Genomic DNA, 14,795 nt, shown 5'->3' on the forward strand with positions numbered 1-14,795 from the left:
TCCACAGGATACCTTGGGGTATAGGTGATGACGTCAGTCTTCAGGCACCACAGAGTTAAAGTTTTCAGCCTCCCAGGATGCATCTGGGTCCCTCTCCTATACCCCGCCCCCGGGCCAAGGCATCTCAGTTTCGTCGGTGCCTGGCTGGAGTCTGAGGCACTGTGCAGAGGGGGGCTATGAAGAGCCCCTGAAGTTTCTTTTAAAGGCAGCGCTGGCTGCACAACTGGGAGTACAGCATGGACAGTCAGTACTGACGTCCATGCCGTCTCCCCTACACCCCGTCGGTACCAGAACGCCGGTACTGATCCGGGGATGCTGGTAGACATCTGGGGTCACGGCTAGCGGTGTCCCCAGATGTTTTGGACCATGGCCGGATCCAAGGGGATGCAGGTAAGCAGCGGGGTCCCGCGGTGGGTCCCCGCTGGTCACATGGTCCTGAGTCCCCAGGCAGGGTCTCCCTGGGGACTGGCTGCAGCGTGGAGCCAGGCGACCAACTTGCGCTTCCACTACCCCCTGGGACAGCGGGCCGCTGCTGAGCGGCATGCGCTGCGGCGTCCCAGGGGTTAAATGCATGCCAGGGGAGCGCGCTTTCCCTGTCTCACAGCCGGCGCCTCCCCTGCTGCACACAGCCTCTCTGCTCTGCCTGATTGGCCACAGTGTGTCAGCTGTCCTCCCCAGGCCGGCCTCCTTCACCGGTGGCGCCTTGGAATTGGGCTGTGGTCCTGAGAGTTCTCTAGGGACCGCCGTTTGAACGACTGGACTCAGTGGACTTTAAATGGCTTACAGCTGATACCATATTCCTTCTGGCCATTGCCTCGGCCAGACGGATGTCGGATTTAGGGGTTCTCTCTTGTAGACCCCCTTTTCTGAATTTTCATAGGAATAGGGCGGTGCTTCGCACTCGTCCGGGATTCCTTCCCGAAGTGGTATCCAGTTTTCACATCAATGAAGAAATTGTTGTGCCGGCTTTCAATTCACCTGGACTTTCAGTGGGTGACGCCACTTGGGATGTTGTGCGGGCATTGAGAATTTATGTTGACCGCACTTCTTCTTTTAGGAAGTTGGACGCCTTGTTTGTCCTCTATGGCTTCCGTAAAAAGGGTTGGCCTGCTTCAAAGTAGACTTTGGCAGGCTGGATTCGTATGGCAATTTCAGAAGCTTATCTTCATGAAGGTCTTCCAGTTCCCTCCTTGGTGAGGGCTCATTCCACTAGGTCTGTGGGTCCTTCGTTTGCAGCTAGACGTGGTGCCTCTGCAGTTCAGATCTGCAAGGCTGCTACGTAGTCTTCTGTCAATACCTTTGTGAGGTATTACGCTTTTGACATCTTTGCCTCTCAGGATGCTTCCTTCGGGCGGCGGATTCTCCTCTCAGCACAGGAGCGTCCCCACCCTTAAAGGATACTGCTTTGGGACATCCCCAAGGTATCCTGTGGATACCCTATGGACCCTGAAGTAGAAAATATGAGATATGGTAAGAACTTACCCTTGTTATCTCTATTTCTACGAAGTCCATAGGGTTCCACAGGACTCCCGCCCTGTCGCACCTGTGCTGCAGATGGGCTTTATTCTGGTCACCGTTTTTTCCGTCTCCCTATGGTGAGAATGTGATTCTTGTGAGTGTCCAGATTTTTTTTCTTCTCTCTCTTTCTTCTCCTCCTCCGGCCTATGGCTTGTGACGTAACTGAGATGCCTTGGCCCGGGGGCGGGGTATAGGAGAGGGACCCAGATGCATCCTGGGAGGCTGAAAACTTTAACTCTGTGGTGCCTGAAGACTGACGTCATCACCTATACCCCAAGGTATCCTGTGGAACCCTATGGACTTCGTAGAAATAGAGATAACAAGGGTAAGTTCTTACCATATCTCATATTTTTTCAGGAAGCATTGCCATAATTGTATACTATTAATAATAATTGGGACTGAGCCCTTGTGGTGGGAATAATGCTTGACTATAGAGTAAAAACCCGGATGGATGTGCATTTGGCATTTTTGCTGCTTTCTGTTTTAATTAAAAAAAAAAAAAAAAAAGACAATACAGTTATCCATAACTAGCTGAAGTACCCGGCGTTGCCCAGGTTTAAATCTTCAAGTTATTAAGTTTTATTATGTGATGTCGTCCAAATCCATCCAGTGGAAGGCTCAGAACAGGCTGTTCTACCCAGCGTCCCCGGGTCAAAGTTCTGCCGAGCATACACCAACAGGTGGTCCAACCGGGACCTCAACCCCCTAGTATGTTTTCTGGGATCTAATGTTACCACTCTGTGAAGTTTTCGGCCAAATCCATCCAGTTGAAGGTTCAGAACAGGTTCCCCGGGTCAAAGTTCTGCCCAACGTACACCAACTGGAGGCCCGACTGGGACCCTAGCCCCCCCATAAAACCTGTCCAGGATCCAACTAGACCATCTCGCGTTGGCTTCATCCCAATCTGTGCAGGGCTGTCCGAATTCATAACCAGACAGACACATGAATTTTTATATACGAGGATTAATCAAATATGTTTCTTAATAATTTGAAGAGTGTGCAAAACAGTCACTAAGAGCTCCAGTGTTCCAAGAGGTTTGTTTTCTTTTTTTGCAGAATAAAGGTTCCCTTCAGTTTGAAGACAAATGGGATTTCATGAGACCGATCGTTCTGAAACTTTTACGCCAGGAGTCCGTCACAAAGCAGCAGTGGTTCGATCTGTTCTCGTACGTCATCAGATATTGCCCTAATACGTTTGTTTTGGAAATGTGTCCATGGGACGAGGTTTTCAGTAAAGAAGATCATTTCAAGCATGCCTCTCATATATATGCCTGTCCATTACTTATGATGCACATTTTTACGTGGAAATGTCACTGTCCCTTTAAAAAACTGTTCAATGTAGTTTGGTTTAGGGTGATTTTCAAGTGTTTGAATTGAAATGATGGCAGTACCTCCAGTAAATGAAAAGTGTTACATTTCAGGAAACCTTCTTTAATCATAAGTGCAGATATTTAACAAGAGGCACTATGCACAAAGTATGTTAGGTGTTGGGGGGGAGGGGGTTAACGTTTAAAAAAATATATATTTGTATTTTTCCCCCTTTTCCTTAACGTGTTCCCTTATTTCCTCAGTGACTTCCTCATGCACTATGTAGAAATTGTTCTGCTCCCCACCTGATGTGTTATATAGGATTTTACCTTATGTTTTAGGGATGTGCACGCAGTTTGCCTATGGGATGACAAGGGTCCAGCTAAAATCCATCAGGCTCTAAAAGAGGACATTCTAGATTTTATCAAGCAAGCTCAAGCCGTGAGTGTTTTGTATATGTTCTTTTTTGTTTGTCCATGTTATTTTTAAATCTGATTAACGAGCAGTTTTACTTACATAGTAAAGTATTTAAAATAAGCATTTAAAATATAATTTTAGTTATCAAATATGTATTTGTATTGAATACTGAAATGACCGACTGCACAGGGTCGGAGTAGTGTGAGTGAGCAGCCGCTTTGCAGATGTCATTTCCTACCTTAAGGAAATTCGAGAAATTATTTATTTAAATGAACTTCTGAAGCTTGTTGTGTTGAGAACTTTTTCCAAACTACATCGGTGCAGTATGTACCATGCTGTAGCCCAGTATGCATTAGTTGGCTATAGATAGGTTAGGTCAGGGCTCGACAAAACCCGGGAGCAAGGTCGCCATGGCGACCAGATTTGGCTGTCTGGGAACCAGGTTTTCAGCAACCCCCGGGCCCTGTAGTGCAGACCGCGAGCTTGGCCCACACTACAGAGTAACAAACATACAGCCGTCAGCGGCAGCTGTATGTTTGTTATAGCAGCCGATGAGAGTCTGTCAGACTCTCATTGGCTGCTGCGTCGTTCACGGAGTGAGCCGGCTGGAGCTCACTCATGAGCTCCACCTTCCGGCTCACCCCGCAGCAGGTTGGGAGAGACGTCACGTCATGACGTCTCTCCCATAGTGCAGAGCGACCAGGAGAAGCGGACAGCGGTGGTCGTCGGTAGGAGCGTGGATCAGGTTAGTTGCTTTTTTTTTTTTTTTAAGGGGCACTGCATAGGGGGGATCACCGCTACTGTAGGGACACTGCATAGGTGGAGGTAGCCGCTACTGTAGGGACACTGCATAGGGGGGACGGCCGCTACTGTAAGGACACTGCATAGGTGGGGGTGGCCGCTACTGTAGGGACACTGCATAGGGGGGATGGCCGCTACTGTAAGGACACTGCATAGGTGGGGGTGGCCGCTACTGTAGGGACACTGCATAGTTGGGGATGGCCGCTACTGTAGGGGCACTGTATAGGTGGGGGTGGCCGCTACTGGGGATACTATGGGGGGCTTCTACTAGGGGAAATGCATATTGGGGTCTACTACTGGGGTCACTGCATATTGGGGTCTACTACTGGGGTCACTGCATAGGGGGGTCTACTACTGGGGGCAATGCATAGGGGAGGCACTTCTGGGGGCACTGAATAAAGAGGCACTACATAATGGAACCACTACTGGGGGCACTGGAGAGGGGAGATTATTACTGGGGGCACTGCAGAGGGGGGATTATTACTGGGGGCACGGCAGAGGGGGGATTATTACTGGGGGCACGGCAGAGGGGGGATTACTACTGGGGGCACGGCAGAGGGGGGATTACTACTGGGGGCACGGCAGAGGGGGGATTACTACTGGGGGCACGGCAGAGGGGGGATTACTACTGGGGGCACGGCAGAGGGGGGATTACTACTGGGGGCACGGCAGAGGGGGGATTACTACTGGGGGCACTGCAGAGGGGGGATTACTACTGGGGGCACTGCAGAGGGGGGATTACTACTGGGGGCACTGCAGAGGGGGATTACTACTGGGGGCACTGCAGAGCGGGGATTATTACTGGGGGCACTGCAGAGAGAGGATTACTACTGGCGGCACTGCAGAGAGGGATGATTACTACTGGGGGCACTGCAGAGAGGGATTACTACTGGCGGCACTGCAGAGAGGGATGATTACTACTGGGGGCACTGCAGAGGGGGGATTACTACTGGGGGCACTGCAGAGGGGGGATTACTACTGGGACACCCCGTTAGTGGTGTGGCCATGGGAGTTGGTTGTCAGGGGCGTAGGTGCTCAGTAATGCTTCCCGGGGGGGAAGGGGGGTTCTGGCTTCTTCACTTTCATCCTGGCTCCTAAGTTTTAGAAATATTTGTCAAGCCCTGGGTTAGGTTGTTGGTCAGCATTAACTGTGCCCAGTAACTGGTCTAACAAGGCAATTACAGGAATGATTAGAACGCATATGTTTAAACCTGCAGAACCCACCTACGTGTTATATTTTATTAACCTATTTCCGCCCCTAACGAGCTTCCGTGCGGCTCCATACAGACATTGGGCCTGATTCAGACCCACTCGCGAGCGGCTGTCCGCTCGCAAGTGGGTCGATGTTCTGGACTGAGCATGCGCACGACGGAGGGAGCTCCGTCGTGCGCATGCGCCAGACGCGACGAGCGAAGGAAAGTCCTTCGCTCGTTGTGTCTGATCAAAGGGGGCGTGCTGTCGATTTTGATTGACGGCGCGCCCCCTTTGGTAGGCGTGCCGGGGGCGTGCCTCCCTGACGGGGGCGTTCCCACGGGAACGCCTCCCGTCAGAAGCCGGCCCACTGACATCACTAGTGATGTCAGTGGGAGTGATTTTGGCTCTGATAGAGCCAAAATCACTCCGGAGCTTGCGGTTTAAAACCTCAACCGCAGGCTCCGGCTCGCAGTTTCCATGGTCGCGATGGTCACGACCATCTCGGCCATCAAACTGCACGCTCGTATAGCCTGTGGGTGGTGACCCACAGCTATACGAGCGTCCAGGAGGACGCTCCATTCTCATGGAGGCCAGCCCTCATTCAGAGCGTGCGCTCTGCTCAGAGCGTACGGCTCTGAATGAGGGCCATTATTTCCTAAGTGCTCCTCTGGCTTTTCTCACAGCCTTAGCTGACCATTGATGGCCGGGGGCATGAGCGGTATGACCAATCACATGCCGCTGTCAAGAGATTCATGCTTGTTATTGGTCCTTCCGCTCACACCTCTTTCTGCCACTGCTTTAATGTTGTATATGGAATTTCTATGTTGGGAGCTGCTCGGTATAGTAGTTTATGGATAGTCGAGGGAGGAGGTTAGTAAAATACAATGTACTAGTGAAATGGATCTAGGATACCACTGCCACACCCCTGTCCAACACCTCTTTTTCTGGTCTGTCACTACTCTGTTGCTGTGGTAGGAGCTGTTGGGAGAGAGAGGGTGCTCTTGTGGCACGCTTCCACTGTGCATGACAGAGAGGTCACCTTCGATTATTATATAGATAGGTTACGTAACATGTAATACATAAATTACATTACATGTTCGAATTCTGGAATACCCTAAAATACGTTTGAAACCTGTTTGCACTGTCTTTTTTTATTTTATTTTTTTTGCTTTAATGTAGAAAAAATTGCCAGTGGGTATTACAGTACAATTTATATTATAGTATGCACCAATTCTCTCATCTCCATTTATATCCAAAACTTCTTATATACAGTTCATTTCCCCATTAAAAATATATTTACCTAATTACTTCCAAATTTACCAGGATGGACTTTAATTTGCCAAATTTTTTTATTTTTTTTACGGCATACTTCAATTATAAGATTTTTTCACCTTTTTAAAATTCCGTTTGTGCTTTATTACCTTGTTTATATTATAAGGCAGAGTGGTTTATTTCCATTGTACTGGATTATACAGAAAGATACAAAAGAAATGTGTGAAGGATAAGTGTGCTATACCAGAAGCTGCCTATAGACCTTTTGGTGTAGTGGTATCACCTTAATAACCCACAAGACAAGAACAATGAAACAAATATCACCAAATTGATCCACTCGGCGCTCTAAGCAACTGCTTTTTCTCCAAGTACCCCACTTGTGAGTTTTCCAGTCAAATGATAACTCTCAGGGAAAAAAAGAAAATTAAATATATTCACAGCGTAATACAGTTTATATGGATTATATAATCCTTGGACACGTGTGAATGGCTCCCCTACCAAAAACGGTGGTCTACAATCAAAGTAGGCAAACAGGCATTTATAAAGATACACACCAAATGTATCGAAACGCGTTGGTGGGAGACACTGATCTTGGGAATATTGTGGGACCTCACTTGGAGAATTTTGGAGTTCACCTGGGACGCTTGGAGGACTTTCCTCAATTTGCTTGCTTTGTCTACTTTTTAAAATCGTTTGTATATTTTTTGTGATTGTTTTATTCATTTTGTGAATAAATGCAGTATTACACTATGGAGATTCTCTCTTTTTAAATCATCTTCTCCACATACTGGATGGATTATACAGAAAGTTGTCTGTGATAGACTAGTACCCATTGTGGAGAGCACAGTCAGGTTGTGTTATAGTCCATGGGAATGAAAATAACAAAGTGCTCTGCCTAATAGAAGCAAGGCTAAAACTACAAATAGATGCAAGGCTTTCAGTAAAGGTTGCAGAGAAGCATATACAAGCCAATAAATGAGTCACTGAAGATGGAGGGCCCTTGAATTCTGCCCTGTTTAAAACAACTGCAAAATTAGAAGGTAAAAAGGGAAGAAGAGAAAAGATGTATCCTCCATTGTAAGTAGTCATGCTGGCTAGTGTAGTTCCATTGTGTGTATTCATTGCTTCAGTAGACTCTCTCCTCTGGTGCATCCCATTCATTGCTAATATGCCAAGCACTTACCAGCAACTCCCGCCCTACATACAGGCTTATTCTCATACTGAGTTGTAGTCATGCTTTCTGACTTTGTGAATACCATGTAATCTGTGCATTTTATTGTTGTGCCTTAGAGAGTATTGAGTCACCAAGATGACACTGCTCTGCTTAAAGCATATATCGCAGAATGGCGCAAGTTCTTCACCCAGTGCGACATCCTACCCAAACCCTTCTGTCAACTAGAAATCACTTTAATGGGGAAACAAGGAAGTAACAAGAAATCAAATGTAGAAGACAGTATTGTCAGAAAGGTAAGATATGTCGTCGGGGGAATGTAGTAGGCTGCACTTGTATGGTTATTTGTACTCCTGTAGTAGAGAAAAGCCAAGATCGCTTGTCATTCACTTACTTTTTCTAAATGGTAAATACCAACTTCTGTTTTAGAAACAATTATTCACGAGGAATGTTCTATTTCGGGAAAGTAAAATACAAAGCATCTTCTAATTTTGACAGATGTGTAAAATTTCTCATACTGTGACAGAGCTGGTTGTATACATATTCACTATTTCATGTTTACATGTTCTGTTCTTGAATTATAGTCCATAGTTGTAGAATTCCAGAGTTTAATTGTAGGTTTCAGGTGTCTGTAATATGAAAATGTTCAGCTTCTCATGTATTAATAGAATCTCACATGGAGTTTTATAACAGGTGATTTTGTTGTTTTCTTCTACTTTCATTTTTGACTGATAGCTACACGTTAACATGTGCTTTTATTACATTTACTGCTATTGTGTATAATTGGATGTCAGGAACCCCAATAGGGATCCCTGACTTGGCACTGACTAGGTCGTAGCCAAGGACTGTATCACCCCGACTGGTACTGCACGACGTCAGGACTGCAATCGCATAGATCCCCCAAGCCCTGATGCAGCGAGTGCCGAGCCGAATATAATAGAATATTAATTGTATCACTCTGTCCGTTATACCATACACCTCTGTACTGCCACCACCCATGGAGAATACACAAAAGGGCCACAGGTCCCCTAACACTCAATCACAAAATTGCGCAGTCTCTGCGACACAAATTAACACTCAGTTAATTGGTCTCTCCCTGCTTCTAGCAATGAATAATAGTTACACTGTAATCTTAGTGATCTAATAGTATCTTCAAAGACTGGGTTCAGGAGCATATATAAAAATAGACTAATAAAGGAATAGTTTATTATTTACAAAAGGGAGTACAGTGCTTAGTTAAATAAATTATTATAAATAAAAAGGGTTACAGACTACATAGACAAATGTGTGTTGCATTTTCAAAATACAAAGGAGAATCTTTCACAGAATTACACTGTGCTCATTCTGGGCCAAGAGAAACGGTAGTAAATGCAGGTCCAGGCTTCTACTTAGAATTGATCCCCCAAATCTGACACAAAGCAAAATGCTACCATACCTTTTATCAAACCCCCCCTTTCTCATAGTGATGTCATGACTAAATCCCTGATCACTGACTGGCTTGTTAATTTACCCAGGGAACATACTAAGACCTCCCATGTAATATGTAACTTAAGTACAAATAACTGTACATAATTTTCCCTGGGCAGAAACCACACAAAATATGGTATGTTCACATTAAACTCTATTTTTTAAGCTATAAAGTGAGTGTAAACAAGACTTCTCTGGGATATAGGAATGGTCAGTTACCTAATTTCTCCCAAACCATACACCCTAGGTGCCCTCAAATCGCACCAGCCCAGAGTACAGACCTCAGGTATACTTCTATGATTTTGGGAACTCCTAGCTGTAGTGGAAATATCAGTTTTTCGTCAAAAAACAGTTAAAATATGGTGATGCCTATGTTTAGTCAAACCTGGTGACCAGACTGCTGTTTGCATACCACTGCTGTTCATGATGCAAGCTACGCATCCTATATGTAATCTATATGCAGACATAGACAAAAGCCTTGTTTACCAATGTCCTGTGAAGGTAATTGCTTTGCCCTGCTCACAGGAAACCATAACAGATGTACATTCTAATGAAACAACACCAGCCCCCCTCTTAGGTTTCCTCAGTGATTTACATGCTAATGAAATACCTACCATTTGCTCTACATGCAATAAACTTTTTCATATTCCTAGACCCCCTTTATGTGGGTGATAATTGCCACAGGAGGACTAAACCTAACAAAAGGGCATTTCGATTACCTGCCCACAGTAAACTTAGATTTCCAAAACCAGTTCATTATCATTTGAGCAATTGTTATTATTAATGTAAGATAGTTTAATCTCTACATTGCCCTGACTGTCACATTGGACCCTGCTTGTTTAGGATGGGCAATGCAAGGTTGGGATCAAATTGTGCTAGTCTTGCTGCCGCTGGCCTATGGTCGTCCCTAATATATCTTTTGTCCATTTGCTTAATTGCTTAAATGACTTATATATTTGTTTAATTTTGTTGTAAGATGTCTTTTCACATCTTTTGTGCAGCTAATGCTGGATACGTGGAACGAGTCTATATTTTCAAATATAAAAAATCGACTTCAGGACAGTGCAATGAAACTGGTGCACGCCGAGAGGTTAGGGGAAGCATTCGACTCCCAGCTAGTAATTGGTGTTCGAGAATCCTATGGTAAGTGTTACAGAAGAGTTGAAAAGTCATTTCAGCTGTATTTCCTATTCTCAGTACTTAGATTATAATAAAACCAAACGATATTTTGTAAGTAATGTAAAATGACTTCGCTGATGGACAGGCAGCAATTTATGTACATCGTACTAGTTTTGTTTTTACTTCTTAATGATAGTAACATAAAGAGAATATTCATCAAACGGCTGGTAATAACGATCAATTTATTCTAAGTTTGAGATGGGTAATAGTTCTTATTAAAAATATTCTAATTAGGAGATGACAATTTACTATTGTGTAGTCAGGTGGTGTTTATCTGCAGATGTCTTTTCTTACTGTTGCTTCAGTCCCAGGGGACTCGGCCACGCCACGTGTCTTTCTCGCTCAAAAGGTGCATCTTATTCTCATAAATCAACTGGGAGTGACAAAACTACATTGCTAGCGTACACTGGCCACTGGGGCTAGCGACATTTGTACATCTGTGTCCAACTGAGTCTGCATCTGTCTAAAACGGGCACAGATGCGAGCGGACGCAGCTTTTCCTGACGCCAAGTTCTGTTGTATTCCATCTGCGACTTTGTATGCTTGTAAACGCATTTTCGGTGACATTAAAGCCGAGCCCAGTGCCCCTGGTACACTAAGTGGCTTTATCGCAAAAATAGGGCACACTACTCCTCTCGGAGTGCCTCAGTCACATTGGGCGTCTCACGTTTTATGGGGTATGGACAACCAGTAAGTGAGGATACATCTCAGAATTCTGTACGAGTGTTCCTGTTCGTTTTGTTTTAAGTACTATGCTGTGCGGTATTGTTTCCAGGGGTTGTCAGGCAATATAGTGCCACACAAAGGCAGCTTGTAAGGTCTATATAGAAAATCATACTAAAGATATCCTAGCAGGAGAGGAGGAAAGATTTTCATGTTCAGGGATATGGGGTGAAATTATTTGGTTTCCTGGGACTATTATTTTATGTATTAAGTATGTATTTTCGATTGTCCCAAAGCGGATCGGAATGATTGATCGTGCACTCCGTATAGTGTGTGTGCCTGATCCGTCGTTCTCGGCCAACATTCATTGCAGTGTCCCATCTGCTGTCCTGCACAGCAGACGGGACGATCCAATGAAAAACGCTGTGCTGTCATATGCAGCATGTAACATCACATTGTTCCGCCGTGGGCCGGATCGTGCAAGGTGTTCTGCAAGCGCGATGTATCGTTACATCGGTCGCCACAGTGTGTGTACCCAGCTATACAAGCAGTTGCTGAGCATATGCGACGGTGTGCCAGATTACATAAAGAAGTGGTACTGGCATGTTTCTTATTGGAGCTGTTGATTCATCTGTATTTATCACATGCTCCTGGGACTCTCATATATCTGAGTATATGTTAATTCTGCTGTCATCTGGATGAGATCATACTAAAGAATCCAGCCTTCTAATTAAGATCTTTATCTACAAGCTCACAATTTACTTTAGAGGATTTGTACAAATCTGAGTAAATCGTCACCAACTTGGCTCCTTTGTGGATGGGTACATTATAAAGAACATGCTACTCTGATGATTAGACTAGATAATTATACATACTGTGATTATTTGAACAGTATCCGGTCAGAATGTTGACCTTGACATTATGACGACATACACTCATTTCGACATGGTCAACAGTTTGACCTGTTCGTAATGTTGACATTTTATATGTCAACACCAAAATTTCAATAGTAGATTTTTGAGTTCGGGTTAGGCTAAAAATATGCATGAAAAGAACCCTGTATGACAACATTCTGGTGTCATTATGTTAAATTCTAAGGGCCATATTCAATTTGAGGCGAAAAGTCCTAATTTTCGCCTGTTTCAATTATTCCCATATTCAATTTCAAAGACTTTTTTTTTTGCCGGTACGAAAAGTCTTTGTTAAAAAACGGGGATACGTTTTCACCATGTTATACATGGCGAAAAAAAAGTGCAGAATTGGGGTTTAGGGGTGCAGGCTTAAAAAAAATAGCCTGCACCCCCTGGGAGTGTCCCCTAAAAGTATTCTATGTCAAAAAATTTTTTTAAAAGTCCTCAGGACACCCCAAGAAATGTACTTTCATTTTGGGGGTGAAAAAAAAATTATTGGGGAACAAAGTCTTAAAGTAGCGAAATTGATTCCGGGGCGGTTCCCATGTATGCGGCAGGTGTTTTCTAGAATGCGGCAGGCGCGTTTTTGAAGAATTTAAAAAAAAAATGGCTTTAGGGACTTAAATATGCTTACACCCATTTTCATGTACCCCAAATTTGATGGGATAGTTATTTATTTTTTTATTTATTTTTATTTTTTAAAAATATAAGTGCTATTCTTCACCCCTTCTTCACAGGCGCATTTATGCACCTACCGCAGCTATTTTAAAAAATTGAATACCGGGATAAGCGGGCACGCGCCCGATACTTTTATCCTAGGAAAAAACTCAGATGATGTCGGTCTTTTCGCCTCAAATTGAATACGGGCGACTTTTAATGTCGACTTTTCAAAGACAATTGTTTACATAATCATAAAAATCTTATCTATTAAATGTATTGTCTTTATACCTGACTTGTCCTGCATGTGTTATAGAGGTCTCATAGATTAGGGAGAGTGCTGCTCTCATTGTGTGTTCATTTGCTGTCCCTGCCCATCTTGCAGTCTTTCTTCCTTATCACACACCCAACCTCAGTGCTGGGGGGCAGCCATGCTAACTACTGTGCCACCTTCTCTGCTCTACTAAATTATTTTCAATGTGAAACTGAATTCTGCCTTCATGAATGTGGTAACCTCAGCACAACCCAGATGATCTTTATATCTGAATGCATAAAACTATGACTTTATAACGGTCATTCACTTGTGACACTTTGCTGCTCTATATGAAACGACCACTATTCCCCACAATACTCCAAAATCAACATCTTCATATATAAACCTGGAAGGTAAAATACATTGGTCAATGTTATCCTGCTATTAGAAAACATCTCTGATAGACAAGTGAGGTTTTATCCCTCTCCCTCACCCCATTACAGTAAGCCGAGTCTCCTTACACAGGAAAGTGCCTACATGCACTGCGATTTAGGTGAAGAACATATGTCCATGGCTGGACTGTAAAATTGTTAGTTTATCAGAGAAATTGACAGAAATAGGTTCACATAACGGGGTTGTCTTCTTCTGGCCAATAACTACTAAACAAAAGTTATAAAAAGTAAAGAGGAAGGGGTGGGGGGCTCTTTAAAGCATAACTTCAGATAGAGTTGTAAGAGGTATATGCTTTGTTAAACTCTGAATGATGCTTTAAAGTTTATGAACACAATAATACTGCAATACAGACAACCTAGACCCGATAGCATAAGTAAAAAGAATTGGTGGCAAGCAAGTTTATGGGAAAGTGTGTTGGTCGGTTTTTTTTCCTCAGTCAAGTCCATGAGTTGTGTGTTTGGTTTGCAGTTAACCTTTGTTCGAATCCGGAAGACAAGCTCCAGATCTACCGGGATAATTTTGAAAAAGCTTATTTGGATTCAACAGAGCGGTTTTACCGTACCCAAGCCCCGTCCTACCTGCAGCAAAACGGTGTACAGAACTACATGAAATACGTAAGACAACATCTTGAATGTATCACATCTGTGTGTAACCTTGCAGCAACCGCAGCATGTAACGGCTGTTTCCCCCCTGAACAGGCAGATGCTAAACTAAGGGAAGAGGATAAGCGAGCCCAGCGGTATTTAGAGACCAGGCGGGAGTGCAACTCTGTGCAGGCGGTGGGTATGCACATATATTTTTAACTTAACTATATTTATTATATACTAGTTTATTGGACCTCAGTCACCACCCCCCGTCTCACACTCCACCTCTGTGGAGCCCTCTCTTCTGTTCTGAACCCCCCCGGCGCTAGTTCCTGACCACCCCTCCACAAATTCCAATACTTAACCCATGCCCTTCGGCTGGTCCTCCTCTACTAGATCTGACCCGTCTCCCTCGTTGTAGGAGCCGTTGGGGCACTTGTCCAGGCTATCACTGCAGGTGCATTGAGGAAGACTGGACAGACCTTACAGAAACTATAAATGTTACTTGACTTGTTGTTGAGTACTTTCAAATTTCAGTGAAGAACAGCAGCTACAAGTGTGATCCTGCCGGAAGCTGACTCGGCTTCTATGGACAGTGCTGATGATGAGATAAAGCAGGGAAATGCTCTCTGTTTAAAAACAACCTATTAATTAAGTTTTCTGTCATTTAGAACAACAACTGTAAATGGTAATCAGTGATATATTTATTGTGACTTCAAGCAGGAAAAGAGTTCCACCTGCAGATTATAAGACAATGTGAAATTCTATCTTGTGTATTATATTTAGTCACAAACCTTTTTGCTGACTTGCCATGTTTATTAGTACGCTTGTGGATACATCCTGCCGTACAATGTGTCAAATCCACTCTTTTATCATTTATTTGGTTGATGATTTATCACTCCCAGGTTTATGTTATGGTGGCGTGTCTGATTTAATCTGTTCAGCTT

General features: G+C 44.1%; 1 protein-coding gene across 2 annotated transcripts in view; it reads left to right on the top strand.

Annotated features, from left to right (window-relative positions):
• CUL5 (cullin 5) overlaps window positions 1–14,795 on the top strand; it is an 83,077-nt gene that overhangs the window by 21,580 nt on the left and 46,702 nt on the right. For both annotated transcript variants that reach the window (XM_088456754.1, XM_088456755.1), the window contains exons 2-7: window positions 2,575–2,684; window positions 3,168–3,267; window positions 7,801–7,977; window positions 10,150–10,291; window positions 13,733–13,878; window positions 13,963–14,043. In XM_088456754.1, coding sequence (XP_088312880.1) covers window positions 2,575–2,684; window positions 3,168–3,267; window positions 7,801–7,977; window positions 10,150–10,291; window positions 13,733–13,878; window positions 13,963–14,043 — 756 coding nt within the window. The remainder of the gene's footprint in view (window positions 1–2,574; window positions 2,685–3,167; window positions 3,268–7,800; window positions 7,978–10,149; window positions 10,292–13,732; window positions 13,879–13,962; window positions 14,044–14,795) is intronic.

This window comes from Taudactylus pleione, unplaced genomic scaffold (genome assembly GCF_031769625.1).
Source record: "Taudactylus pleione unplaced genomic scaffold, aTauple2 ptg000711l, whole genome shotgun sequence".
Lineage (NCBI taxonomy): Eukaryota > Metazoa > Chordata > Amphibia > Anura > Myobatrachidae > Taudactylus > Taudactylus pleione.